General features: G+C 38.3%; 2 protein-coding genes across 2 annotated transcripts; one reads left to right on the top strand and one right to left on the bottom strand.

Annotated features, from left to right (window-relative positions):
* The first annotated feature begins 2,944 nt into the window (after positions 1–2,944).
* LOC129731830 (methionine aminopeptidase 1) lies at positions 2,945–4,721 on the top strand. The gene is made up of 5 exons (XM_055692177.1): positions 2,945–3,079; positions 3,160–3,382; positions 3,466–4,054; positions 4,112–4,251; positions 4,314–4,721. Exons 2-5 carry the CDS (start codon positions 3,214–3,216, stop codon positions 4,544–4,546), a joined length of 1,131 nt encoding a protein of 376 aa, XP_055548152.1. The 5' UTR covers positions 2,945–3,079; positions 3,160–3,213; the 3' UTR covers positions 4,547–4,721.
* LOC129731839 (zinc finger protein 593 homolog) lies at positions 4,695–5,391 on the bottom strand. Its single transcript, XM_055692186.1, has one exon. It carries the CDS (start codon positions 5,283–5,285, stop codon positions 4,779–4,781), a length of 507 nt encoding a protein of 168 aa, XP_055548161.1. The 5' UTR covers positions 5,286–5,391; the 3' UTR covers positions 4,695–4,778.
* Positions 5,392–14,643: the final 9,252 nt, after the last annotated feature.

The following is a 14,643-nucleotide window of genomic DNA, read 5'->3' as shown; positions in this document are numbered from 1 at the left end:
CTCATGAATATGATTTTTTGTCAGAAAAAGAAAGAAAATGACAGTGTATGCTCTCCTACTCTCGCTTAAACTCAACCACTGCCGAAGTAGTTCCTACCCCCACACATTCCCTCTCATCGCACCACACCTCTGCTGCTGTTCAGGCGACCCTATCATCATTTCATTATGGGTTGAGAGGATTCGAGTTTAGTCCCGGCCTGTACACTTCGTGAAGTGCACATATGATGAATAAACGACGATTGCATCATATTCGTTTCGTTTCCATCACTGCTCAGAGGGAGAGATATGCGAAGAGATTGTTGTGAGCCAAACGAACATGTCAAAATTCGAGCCAAACAAACAAGAAAGGTAACACATTGAAAGGTATTGCAATAAGGGTCAATAAAGAATATATTTATTTTTACACGTTTTTCATGCGTATTGCTAAAACCTGAATTAAGAATGCTCCAAAGTTGCTTCATCACAGTGATTTTTAACTGGTGGTTCACAAACCCTTTGTATGGTCTACAGAATAATGATGAAAGTATATAAAATAAAACATAAACATAAAATTTAACACCTTAACGGTTTTTGTGATGCACTTTATTATTCCCCAGGACTTCCACCGTCACCATCAGCATAGACTAAAGAGACATAGATATCCAAGTTGGGCTTCGCTGCATATAATCTCAAGTCAACACTCTGAACTTGCCATCTGTAGGCCGTTGGGTGAACTAAAGCATATCCACTCGGAAAAATATCATGGTATTCCTTATCATTTCAGTATAGTGAGCTTGACCAGATTCTCACACCCAGAAAAATATCATGTTACTTTCAATCAGATTTGTACGGCGGTTTTCGATCGACTTTACAATATAATCTAGATGATTTGGTTCTCAATCGACTATTAAAATTGGTACAAACAACAAATGAGTTATGCTAATGATGACTAGAGCAAGATACCTGACTTCATACATTTTGCTTGCAACACCTTTATAACGGTGCCATCTGATGACCTTAAAACTGTGATTATTAGCAAAATCGATTTATCATGCTCAATCCGCTAGATGAAAACAAAAACAAGATGGAAATATCGTATAAGGATATTGAAAATTAGATGATAGGACCATACAATGATATTGAAAAACATGCTTCACCTTTCACCACCTTGTCGTCATCACCAAATTAACAGTATACAAATTAGTTCAATTTTCGTTCACGCGTAGCGAAACTCGTGTCCGCTGCATACTGCAAGAGTAACGTATTGTGTACTAGTCATCTTTGGTTATGCTTAACATATTGTTGAAACGACTATGAACGATTAGTCATACTATCATCAAAATAAATAATTTATATCATGGTCATCTCACACATTGACATTTATTTTAGTCCTGTTGTAATAAATTATTGTTATTATCTAGACCATATAGATTAGTCTGTTAAAAACACCGCACAAATCTGACCAAGCCTAAAAAGATAGCAATTACCTTAATATTTTTCTGTGTGTGCTCATTAAATGTAGTTCACCCAACCGCCATCATATGCGAAGGGGCGCCACATTTTTGTTGCCCGTATTGTTGGTTGAGTTGGATATCTATGTTTCAATAATCTAAGCCATCGTCTTAGTTATACGAGCCGAACAAAAAAGTTAGTGAACATTGCGCTCTGAGAACAGATCTGGCACCTCTGATATGTGAAACCTAGTTGCCAAATCAGCGGTTTTTTTCATCGCTTATCTCTCCCTCTGAGGATCTCTAGTTTAAAGCAAAGAGCAAAGTACCCCTACACCCTACCAGAGATGCCAGACTTTTTTTTGGCAAGTCTGTATAATCCATAAAAATGTCTGTATAAGTCTGTATACCGCTGCGAAAAAAAGTTACCGATACATTGATACCTAATTATTCGTCGACCTGTCAGATTGTTTTGTTTTATTGCTTGTTTTGATTCAAGGGAATGGTATGGTAGCCTTCAAGCGTTACGAACATCTATTCCTGTACCGTTTGTTCCAAAACTACTTTTTCTGCTGTCACAGTTTGCTTCACTTTGCTTTGGGACACAATTAATGTACTAAATATCACTTAGAATATCACATACCATGTGAAAACCTTAAGAAATTGCTCAAAACTGTCTGATATGCTATTAATAATTGCAGTCAATATTTAGCCGGTTTGCCCGAATCAACATAAGATAAGGGTAAACTGCCCATTTTTCGGGTGCCAGTGCCAGTGATGTTGGTAACGCGTCAAATGTATGGTAGCTGACAGCGATGCCATTCCCGTGTTTTGATTGTTCTTTTTCGAGTCTATCATAGTTGGTCGATTAATCGATAACTAATTTATCTTTTAAATCTAAGTAACACATAGAAGTAAGAGTCTTTCCCGTGATAAAAATCGTCGTTCGTCGTAATGTAGCTAAACTGATACATGATGGCAGAAGTCTCGCGGTTATAAAAATAGTACCTTCAAGGTTTGGGACATTTTAAGCAATTCTTCGACGTTGGATATTGCTCCGAATAGAACAAACGGTCACCAATATAACCTGCATGGCAATCGATCGAGACAATCAGCTGTTTGTTACTGGGGGCGAAACAGGCAGATAAGTGCCCACGGGGCCGATAAAAACCCCGATAGCCTGACTCGATTCCCGTTGTCATGATTTCACTCTCGAAAACGCAAGATTAATATGTTCAGCAAAGTGTTCAGTTCCTAGTTCACTTTTTCCAGCAACGGCTACAGTGACTTTTGGTTTTTGTGTTCGTTTTTTTGTGTATACTGGTAGAACCATTATGTAAAATATCAGATATCTGTGTAATATCTGTATTATACTAAATGTCTGTATAAAATCTGTAGGCTTATGCGTGTCTGTATCGCAACACAGAAAGTCTGTATAATACAGATTTGTCTGTATATTTGGCATCTCTGCACCCTACTGCGTTATGTAATATTTAAACGAGCCTTACCGGAACGAAAGTCAGGTGTTTTCAAATTACTGGCATCCCTGACGAAGTATGAAGTTTGACATCGCGGCCGCGAGGACATGCAGGTTTCTTCCTCAGTTGAAACTGTTTGCGGAGTCAATCTTATTAAAATCGATTTCGTTGGTAAATAAAATTTTTGCAGTTATTTCATTTACGCCTAAGTTTCTTAGTAGTTTGAAACATAATTTGGTGCTTTGATTTAGCTTTTAAATAGAGAATTCTAAACGGCTCGCAAGGTTATAAACGGCAGGAAAAGAATGACTGATGTAAAAGTCCAGCACGGGTGTGAAACGGAGAACTGCAAGAATGTGGCCACTCTTCAGTGCCCGGTATGCCTCAAAATGGGAATCCAAGGATCATTCTTCTGCAGCCAGGACTGCTTTAAAGGATCCTGGAAGGCACACAAAGTTATCCATCTTCTAGCGAGTGAGATGCTCTTTTGGATCAGAGCCAATTTCTGCCGGTCGGTCGCCATGACATAATCCAATTAACACTTGTTTTGTTTCTAGAGGGAAACGGCGATAAGGATGCATACAATCCGTGGCCTTATTTTACATTTACGGGAAAGTTACGACCATTTCCACAATCGCCGCTGAGAACAGTCCCTCCTAAAATACCACGTCCTGATTATGCGGATCACAAGGAAGGCCGCTCAAAGTCTGAGGAGGCAGTTCGTGGTAACACATCCATTAAAATCCTGGATGACGAAGAAAAGGAAGCGATGCGTGTCGCATGCCGCTTAGGGCGAGAAGTTTTGGATGAAGCAGCTCGTGTTTGCGATGTCGGCGTTACAACGGATGAAATTGATCGGATTGTACATGAGGCCTGTATCGAGCGTGATTGTTACCCGAGTCCTTTGAACTATTATAACTTCCCAAAGTCATGCTGTACCTCTGTGAATGAGGTAATTTGTCACGGTATCCCGGATATGCGCCCACTTGAGGATGGTGACATCTGCAACGTGGATGTGACCGTATACTTTCAGGGATTTCATGGAGATTTGAACGAAACCTTTTTTGTGAGCAACGTGAAAGACGAACACAAAAAGCTGGTGCAGGTTACTTATGAAGCCTTGTCGAAGGCAATCGCGATTGTCAAGTAAGGATGATCATTCGCAATGGTATGGTAACGGAGTAATTTTCTAATTCATTGCAGACCAGGTGAGCGCTATCGAGAAATAGGCAACGTTATACAAAAGCACGTTCATGCTCATGGTTACAGTGTGGTCAAAAGTTATTGCGGCCACGGAATACATCGGTTGTTCCATACTACCCCTAACGTGCCACATTATGCTAGTAAGTTTATACGATGTTATTAATAAAAGCTGCATCACAAAAAATGCCTAAAAACATTTCAGAAAACAATGCGGTTGGGGTCATTAAACCCGGTCATTGTTTTACTATCGAGCCAATGATTTCGGAAAAATCATGGAGAGACGTTTCCTGGCCTGACGATTGGACCGCTGTTACGGCCGACGGTTTCTACTCAGCTCAATTTGAGCAGACGCTGTTGGTCACCGAAACTGGCTGCGATATACTTACTCAGCGGCGAAATGCAAACGGACAACCGCATTTTATGGATAAACTCTAACCAATGTTTGTGCTACAGCTAAAGCTGTTTTAAAAAGGACTGTTTTGTATTTTTTTACATAGTGGTATAACATTAGCAGTTTTTTTTTAACTTGAAATAACCCAAACGAAAAAAAATGTTCTTTTTATTGAAAGTTGAAACTAGCAGCTTATATCAAACACGATTACTTCTATTATATTTGCAGTTGTTTTGTAATATACAGAACCTATCATTAATTTTAGCCACTCTCTAACTAGGAACTGGGAGATATTAAATTTTTCATAATATTTCCAAACTGTCCTTCATATTTTGGGGTCTTTGACAGGTTTTGCTTGGGCGGTTTTTCCGTTTCGATTACTTCGTCTACCTTTATTCGTTTACCATCAGCTTGTTCTTTTCTAGACGGTTGCGTCTCAATTTTGCGCTTCGACGGTTGAATGAAACTCCCTTGACCGGCGGCTCGCAAAGAATCCTCCAGCGTGTACGGTTCCACTTCCAGAGCCTTGAGACGCCGCTTGTGAACCTTGGTCCGAAAATGATCTTGCAGGGCGCGATCGTTGATGTAATAAGTGGCACAGTGAATGCAGTAAAACTGTGCGAACCCTGGCTTATCCAGATCCACTTCCTGATTCAGCAGTTGCTCAGAGTTCTTCTTGAGATCGGTATCAATTTCATCTAAATCCTTTTTCCGATTACGGAGTCTCCATCGCCGCCGCAAGTGGGTGTCCCCATCGTGCATCTTCTTACGTGCGTAAGGCATTTTTAATAAAACTCCAGTTCTTTTATAACAAAACAAAACAAATTGAACTGCTTCACTGGGACCGCATAGTTTTGAAATCAGGCCACATGTGGCATAAACGTCAGATCCAGAGATGCCAGATTGTTATAAAAATTATTTACAACTGCTCGAAATCTGCTCGAGAACTGTGAAACGTCTATAATAGATATACTCAGGAGAAGAGATCAGCGTTGAGAAACTTGTACGCAAGGGGATATACCAAATTTTCATTGCTGGAAACCAGCAAAATTTTGCTGATTTCTGGTGTGCTGTGTTTCCATCAATCTGTTCAGCAAAATGAAATTTGCTGATTATTCAATAATGCTCAATTGCATAAAAGTGACAGATCGGTTGCTGCATAGTCAGTAAAACAAAACACAACTTGCTGGTTGTCAGCTATGACAATTTGCTGTACATGCAGCAAAGCATAAATGGATTTGCTGCTCAACCAGTTAGTTCAAGTGAAACATGTTTCCTTCAAGCACCAACTTCCATCCGCCCATCGGATCATAGCCATATTGAGTTGTTTAGCTATATCAGTTTTTTATATTATCTGAAAGAGCTGCATTTTCTAAGCTAAACGTGATTTTCAAGAATTTTTTTATCGTTGTTCTTCGATTTTTAAATCACGAATTAAAACTGCTCGAAATCACACCAATGACAGTTGGTATATGGGCAAACTGTCATTGAAGCGATTTAGAGTGATTTTTTATTCTTCATTTAAAAATCGAAGGACAATGATAATTTTTTTTTAAATCAATTTTTGCTCAGAGAATTACACTCTTTTAGTTGATATATAAAAATCAGAAATCCGTGAATAGCTAAACAACCTAATTACTGTTGAACTAAAGATGTTGATTATCATTTCAACTTTTAAGTTTATCTAGCCCAACAGTGACTTAGCTATGGCCCAAAACCCGCTACCAGGAGCTTAGTGATGATCACGTTACAGCTGCACATCGATTTGGCGCTATTTACTAATGACAGCTTGACGTAAAATGTTTTGACTTATAAATTCTTTCGCTGGATTCCAGCAAACATTCATTTACTGTTTTCTGTTCAGCAAATAGTTTTGCTGTATTTTCATGAATCACTGAATCGATTACTGGTTTTCAGTAAATTTATCAATGAAATACTGGTTTGAAGCAAAAATAAAATTACTGAACGAAATTCAGTAAATTGTAAAATTGAATTGGGTTGTTTAGCTGTTCACGGATTTCCGATTTTTATATATGGGATCATTCAAATAATACATAAAGCTCTAGGGGGTGGGGGGGGGGTATTCAGCGGAGCGTTATATTGCATGTGGCCAATATATAAAATTGCGTTACATGGGGGTGGGTGGGTAATGAAAACTGCCAAATTCCGCGTTATGTAATATTTGAATGTTTCCCATCTAAAAGAGCGTAATTTTCTGAGTAAAACGTGATTTTTTCAAATTTTATATCATTATCCTTCGATTTTTAAATGGAGAATAAAAATTCGCTCTAAATCGCTACAACGACAGTTGGTATATGGACGAACTGTCATTGTAGCGATTTCGAGCAGTTTTAGAAAGCGAAGGCCAACGATATTAACGTGATTTAAAAAGCGAAGGCCAACTCTAAAAAAAATTTTAAATCACGTTTTTCTTAGAAAATGCAAATCTTTCAGATGGTATAAAAAACTGATAAAGCTAAACAACCTGATATCAGGCGATTCGTGCTATCGAAGCCTTATCACAATCCATAACAGGGATGTTACGGATGTGATTTTTCAGACTTCTGCAGATGCGGATGCGGATGCGGTTGCGGATATGTGATGACGGATGCAGATGTTGATGCGGATGTCAATTTTCATGCGGATGTTCCGCACTCGCGGATGCGGATGCGGATATCCGTAGCACCCCTTGTGTTATATTTTGCTTTTTTTTTCACATAACCATGCCCCTCCCCAGTGCAAAAGTTCTTTGGGCGAGCAGTAAATACACCAAGAAAAATTTTCCTGCAATATTTTATGAAGCGATATTTTTTTTCAATATCCGCATGGTATGATGCGGATGCGGATGCGGATGTGGATGCGGATGCGGATATGTGATTACGGATGCAAATGTTGATGTGGATGTCAATTTTCATGCGGATGTTCCGCATTTGCGGATGCGGATGCGGATATCCGTTACATCCCTAATCCATATCACCTGCTATCCCATTCAATCGAGCTGTCATTGGATATTACCTAGGCTACATGCTATCGCGGATATCATGTTCGAAAACCAATAAAAACCAGATTTGTAGCAGTTGGCAACAAGGCCCAAAGACATTTGACGCAACCCTACAAATTTCGAAATTCATGTTGCATGCGAAAACAAGGAAGGAAATATTTTTGCTCTTGTCATCCAGCACATTTTGACAATTGCATATGAGAGTTCGCGTTAGTGCGAGCCAACCAGACCCATGTCACGGCGACTGTTTCCAGCCGCCGTCGATGATGATGGCACTACTGTTAATGATATGGTCTTAAGCTCCGCTCATTGTGCCGCATAGGCTGTTGCACGTTTTTTTTTTGCGTGAAAAGTTCTAATGAATACATATCAATATGAATATTGAATTTATGGTCCAGAACGTGTTGAAACATGTCTGGACATATCCATTTATGTCCTGCACAACATCTAGAGAACGAACAAAACAAAATAACGTTCTTCGCTTTTTACATTTCTACACACCACTTACAGCCACAGCTGATCTCGCATGAACGAAGCTTATTCGGCTGTTTCAAAAGCACTGACAGCCTTTCGACGTAAAATCGAGCCAGAGAGCCAGAGAAAATTGGTTTCAAGCAAAATGTATGGGAATGACGTTCGTGACATAGATGTGGAGCCAACTAGCTGGCATCTTTATCCTAATTGCATTGCATCCTAATTGCAATTGGGTTGTTTAGCTATTCACGGATTTCCAATTTTTATATATCATCTGAAAGAGTGTAATTTTCTGAGCAAAACGTGATGTTTTTAAACTTTATATCATTATCCTTCGATTTTTAAATGAAGAATAAAAATTTGTTCTAAATCGCTACAATGACAGTTGGTATATGGACGAACTGTCATTGTAGCGATTTCGAGCAGATTTCGAGCAGTTTTAAATCGTAATTTAAAAGGCGAAGGATAACGAAAGAAAATTTTTGAAAATCACGTTTTGCTTAGAAAATGCAGATCTTTCAGATGACATAAAAAACTGATGTAGCTAAACAACCCAATTTCGAAATTTGTAAAGTTGCGTCAAATGAATTTTGGCCATGTTGCCGACTGCTGCAAATCTGGTTTTTATGGGTTTTCGAACATGATATCCGCGATATCATGTAGCCGAGGTGATATCCGATGACAGTTCGATTGTATGGGATATCAGGTAATATGGATGGTGATATGGCCTCGATAGCACGAATCGCCTGATATAAGGTGATATGCGGTGTAGTGTGAACAGGGTATTAAATTGAAGGACAACGATAGAATTTTTTAAAAATCACGTTTTGCTTAGAAATTGCAGCTCTTTCAGATGATATAAAAAACTGATAGATCTGCATTTTCTAAATATAACATGATTTAAAAAAAAGTTCTGTCGTCCTTCGCTTTTTGAATCATAATTTCAAACTGTTCGAAATCGCTACAATGACAGTTCGCCCATATACCAACTGTCATTGTAGCGATTTAAAGCGAATTTTTATTCTCCATTTAAAAATCGAAGGATAATTATATAAAGTTTTGAAAATCACGCTTTGCTCAGAAAATTAAACTCTTTCAGATGATATATAAAAATCGGAAATCCGTGAATAGCTAAACAACCCAATTGTGACGGCACAGAAAGCAGTTTTGGGATGAACGGAACAGATATAGATGATCGTAACAGTTATCGAACGACTACTGTATCAGCGGAGTTGTCACTCCAAACGAGTCGAATAAAAAATCCAAAAAATTGAAAGGGAATTGAAAGGGATTTTGAAGGCAGTTCGCACTTACGTGAACACTCATATACAATTGTCAAAATGTGCGTGATGACAAAAGCAAAAACATTTTTTTCCTTCTTTTTCGCATGCAAAAACCAAACAAATATCAGCAACACCGTCAACGCAAATTGCACTTTGGGAAGAAATCTGGCATTCCTTGATATTGTCCTTTCACAAAAAAATTAGAATGCAGGGTATGTTTAAGAAAAAGAAGAAGCAACATCCGCAACTGACAGACATCTCAAACACTGGTAAAAAAGTGCTGTAAGGAATAGCACTGGATACACGTTCAACTGGGGATAGTGAAATGTTCGTAATTGAAATACAAAAATATCCGAATAAGTTTTATTCTCTACACCTCATTAGTTAATTGAAGTCTTTTTATTTGTTTCTTAGGTTTTCGTTTGTCTTGATCGAGCAAAGAATATCATATTCATCATCAAAGGCATGTACGGTTTATTGCCATCAGCGATGGGCACCATTTCGCCTAATTTTAGATCGGTTAGTGAATATGATACGACAACATCGGGTACAGGTTTGTTAAAGTTCGCATGCTTTTGGTGATTTAATGTATTTATCACAACAATGCCATGACTACACACTTAAATTTTTTTGCCGGGTCTCGGTAATTTTTGCCGAGAACGGCACCACTGAGTGCTCGGTTGGAAAAAAAATGACAGCTGTCACATTTTTCCGAAAATCTCGGTTCAATCTAACTGAAGTTTCGGCACAAAATATGAACGAGCCGAAATATCAGTTAGGTGAACCGAGATTCACGAAAAAATGTGACAGCTGTCATTATTTTTTTAACCGGGCACTCAGTGGTGCCGTTCCCGGCAATAAATTACCGAGACCCGGCAAAAAATTTCAAGTGTGTATGTCTATAAAGCTCAATTTTGAAGATGCAGGAGACAGACATAGAAACTATGCGCTGTAAACTTTTGCGGTACTGGAAAACATTTATGTTATCTCAGGAAACAAATTTTCAAAAAAAAAGTCTTTCTGAAGCATAGGAATTCTCAAGCTGGAACCAACAGAAGTTATGGGGAAACTAGGCCTTCGAATTTCGTTTAGCGGTAGGGTTCAGAAGCTTCGGCTTTTCGAAAAATGTCCTCAAAGGTAAAAATAAATTAAAGCTGAGAGAGTTCCCAGCTGAAAAATATATAAAAATTTTTTTTTACCACAAAAGATCAAAATAATGGTCGCAGTGGTCCAAATCTTACAAAAAACACTAGATTTTAACGTTTATTGCATCTCTAAGAAATTTGGCATCACAATTTTTTTTAACGAACATTTTTTCATTGGTAAAAAAGTATAATTTTACCCGCACGACTTCCCGAAGTCCAATTGTGCTGAAATTTAGAATAGTGACTTTTTTCGAGAAGACGAAACTCTTGAGCCGTACCTCTAAATCTCTGAACGAAATTCAGAGGTCTTTTTCCCATATATCTCATCGACACATTTTTTTGTTGAGGTTTTAACCGGCGGTCATTCACCAGTCAATGAAAACTATGTTATATTGCATACTGTTTAAGCAACATCAAATAATGGATTATAACTAGTTTATTCGTAGAACATTCTGATTGCAAACCATATCAATGCGGCTCTGCTGCATAGTCGAGGGCAAGGAATCGAGGGGGCTTCAATGCTATTCAATTTCAATTGAAGTAAATTAAGAGTGCATACGCTTTGACAAACAAGTTCTTGAGTCGCATTTTTATCGGTGCTGTCTGAGATTGTCATTTTCGGTTGTCAGTTGCGGTTGTCAGTTAGAGCGCAAAACTCTAATTTTTTTTCTGAAATCACAATATTGTCCTTTCACAAAATAATTAGAATGCAGGGTATTTTCAAGAAAAAGAAGAAGCAACACCCGCAACTGTCAGACATCTCAAACACTGGTAAAAAAGTGCTGTAAGGAATAGCAATCGATACACGTTCAACTGGGGATAGTAAAATGTTCGTAATTGAAATACAAAAATATCCGAATAAGTTTTATTCTCTACACCTCATTAGTTATTTAGAGTCTTCTTATTTGTTTCTTAAGCCTGTATTACACTCTTTGACCGAGCGTCAAATATTTGTCATTTTTTGACAGATAAAAATTTGGTCAAATATAATTGTTTGTCACTCTACAATTTTAACATGGGGCAAACAACAACCATGATGTCAAATAAATTTGACCATTATGTCAGAAGGTCAAATATTTGACCATTAGACAAAGAGTGTACTACAGGCTTTAGGTTTTCGTTTGTCTTGATCGAGAAAAGGTTATCATATTCATCATCAAAGGCATGTACGATTTATTGCCATCAGCGATGGGCACCATTTCGCCTATTTTTACTGGTTTGTTAAAGTTCGCATGCTTTTGTCGATTTGATGTATTTATCACAACAATGCCATGATATATAAAATAAAAGTCGTGGGACAATTATGTCTAACATGTTATGATAGTAATAACGCTACATGTTATGATAGTAATAAAGCTTATTTTTGAAGAGTCAAGAAACAGACATAGAAACAATGCACTGTACGCTTTGGCGGTACTGGAAAACATTTATGTTATCCAAGGAAACAAATTTCCAAAACAAGACTTTCTGAAGCTTAGGAATTCTCATGCTGGAGCCAATAGAAGTTATGGGGAAATTAGGCCTTCGAATTTCGTTTAGCGGTAGGGTATAGAAGCTTTGGATTTTTGCTAGAAGTAAATGTTAAACATGAAAGGAGATGATGTTAACTGGTAGTTTTAGTGATTTTAGTTCCGTTAACAGTGAAAAAATAATGTGGTATTCATAAGACTAATTTTTTTGGCCATGGGTCAAACGCCAAAGTAACGTGACAAGTTGTTTGACCTCGAAATTAGAGCGGAGGCAACGCCATGGGGACCATTAAATATCGAAACAGTATTTTGCAAACAGCTCCAAATGGCCGAACTATAACAATACTAACGAAGTCCGAAACTTCAATTCGTCGAAGGACGGAAGGTCATTTTTTGTGAAAACTATATTATATTGCATACTGTTTAAGCAACATCAATGGATTATAACTAGTTTTTTTCGTAGAACATTCTGATTGCAAACCATAATGCGGCTCTGCTGCATAGTCAAGGGCAAGAAATCAAGGCGGCACTAATAGCGAATTTTTTTATTCCACCAGCTCACCTCGTTTTGACCCGGAAGCGCACTAACTGCTGTCAAAACCCTTCTTTATTCGCTCGATTTGACCCAGTTTTGTCCTGCCGTGCTGCCCGAAGCGCACTGTAAATTTGTCAGCTTCAACCCACTTCCACACGTGCTATATTCGTAAACAGTTATCTGACATCTCTTTCTTACTTGCGTCTTAAATGGCGATGACTAGTGATGTCCGATTACTTCTCGATTAATCGAGTTAATCGATTATTTGCGAAAATATTCGATCAGTTTTTAATCGATTAACCGGCTTTCCGATTATTGAATAATCGAATAATTGACCCCGATTATTGTTCGATTATAGTTCAACTTTGTCCAAAAATGGGAAAATTGGTTATGCCAGCGGTGACGAAAATACAAGAGATTTCGAAACCTCTGTTCTCACTTATTTTATATTATCTATTTAGTTGAAAATTGTAGTTGTTGACTGGCGACAATTGATTTTACTCTCATGCCGCACATTATACCTTACGTCGCAAATAGTGCGCTGTATAGCGCATCTGATGTGCTATACAGCGCACTACTTTCTATTTAAAGTCGCGATTTCGATTTAGTGCTGCGACGTTAATATTTCATACAAAATTATAAAAATGCGCGCACGAACGAAAACTAAACTTCGCGACTACGGAGTTGAAAAAAATGTAAGGGCTGTTCGCACTTACGCGAACGCGAATAATTTTAGTTAATATTATGCAAAAAAATTACTAGGCAGTGTAGAGAGGAGCAACCTGAACCAGTCAACATCGAACCAAGCAATGACCTGTGGGCTGCCCACGGTACTCTTGCTAGAGAAGCATCAAAATACAAAAACATCGACCATATGGGTGAATTACCCGGGGAGTTACGGCAGTATTTGCATGGTGGTTTGGCACCAAGAAATTCTGACCCAATTTCAGTATGGAACCGAATTCGAGGACAGATTCCAACGCTTTTACCTAGAAATGTTCCTAATCTAACAGTCGATAGGAGAGAATGCATGGTTCCACTGTTCCAATGAATTATAAATATATTAAATAATGTGATTTCGAACCGAATGAGCATGAGCATGATTGACCGCCCGCGGTTGCTACTCCGTTATTGCCAGATCAGCTGTAATTACACAGAGAACCAATGGATGATGCTTGGGATTAACATTCATCCTCAATGTGTAAAAACTGGTGACCTTAATCTTTTTATTAGGCAATACCAGCGCCGGCCGCATCCGAATGCAGGTCAAAGAAGGAGTGTATATAGGAATATGTTGACGTGATACTCGCTTTATTGGAAGCCGAGAACACCTCTGCACTTTTACGAGAAATCACTGGGATGTTGGAGAAAAGGGTAAGGCTTGCAGCAGATTTCGTTTTGGTAAACGATGCGCTGAGTTCTAATACCAGGTTCATAATACCAAATATCGCGCGTACGAGTTCATTATATCTTTTACGGGAATCATAACGCGATCCGAACTCATTCCGGTTGATGATGTAACCCCGCAAAAATAAAGCGCACGCAAATAATGTGATTTCGAACCCAATAGCCATAAAGTCTCTTAGAGAAAGTTTTAATATGTTGTAAAATTGTACAATATTTTTTGCTGCAAAAAAGCAAAGTTTAGGTGTTACACTATTTTACACAGAATTTGCAGTAGAGATTCGATCATAGGCTTGTTCGATGAACCAACTTCGTACATCGAAATCAAGAGGTAGGCCACGGAATAATGCTAGAGCTTTCTGCCAGATTTGTCAGTAAATCTAGAGATCAAGTTTATTGGTAACTGACTGTTGGTCAGCACTATTGTGCATGCAGAAAAAAATCGTAAGCGACGAGTCGCTCGTCTGACAAGGATTTTCCAGCGAATTTCGTAGTACACTAAAGTCGCTTTTTACGCGGGGGCACCCGCGTAAAAAAACCGCGTAAATTCCGGAATCCGCGTAAAAAAACCGCGTGCATTCCGGAATCCGCGTAAAAACCGCGTAAATTCAGGAATCCGCGTAAAAAAGCGTGTAAATTCCGGAATCCCCGTAAAAGAAAACCGCGTTAAAAGCGACCTTGGTGTATTTTAATATAAAGTAGTCTTTTATTCAACATAAAGTGTCCCAAAATATGCGACTGTATTATTTTCTAATAGTTTTGATTGTTTTCTAGTCGCAAAACTATGTCAATTTTATCAAAGAACATTGAAACTGCATTGTACTGTGCGA

This window comes from Wyeomyia smithii, chromosome 1, assembly GCF_029784165.1.
Source record: "Wyeomyia smithii strain HCP4-BCI-WySm-NY-G18 chromosome 1, ASM2978416v1, whole genome shotgun sequence".
Lineage (NCBI taxonomy): Eukaryota > Metazoa > Arthropoda > Insecta > Diptera > Culicidae > Wyeomyia > Wyeomyia smithii.
The sequence above is the reverse complement of the archived record's forward strand: the minus strand, read 5'-3'. Positions and strand labels throughout refer to the sequence as shown.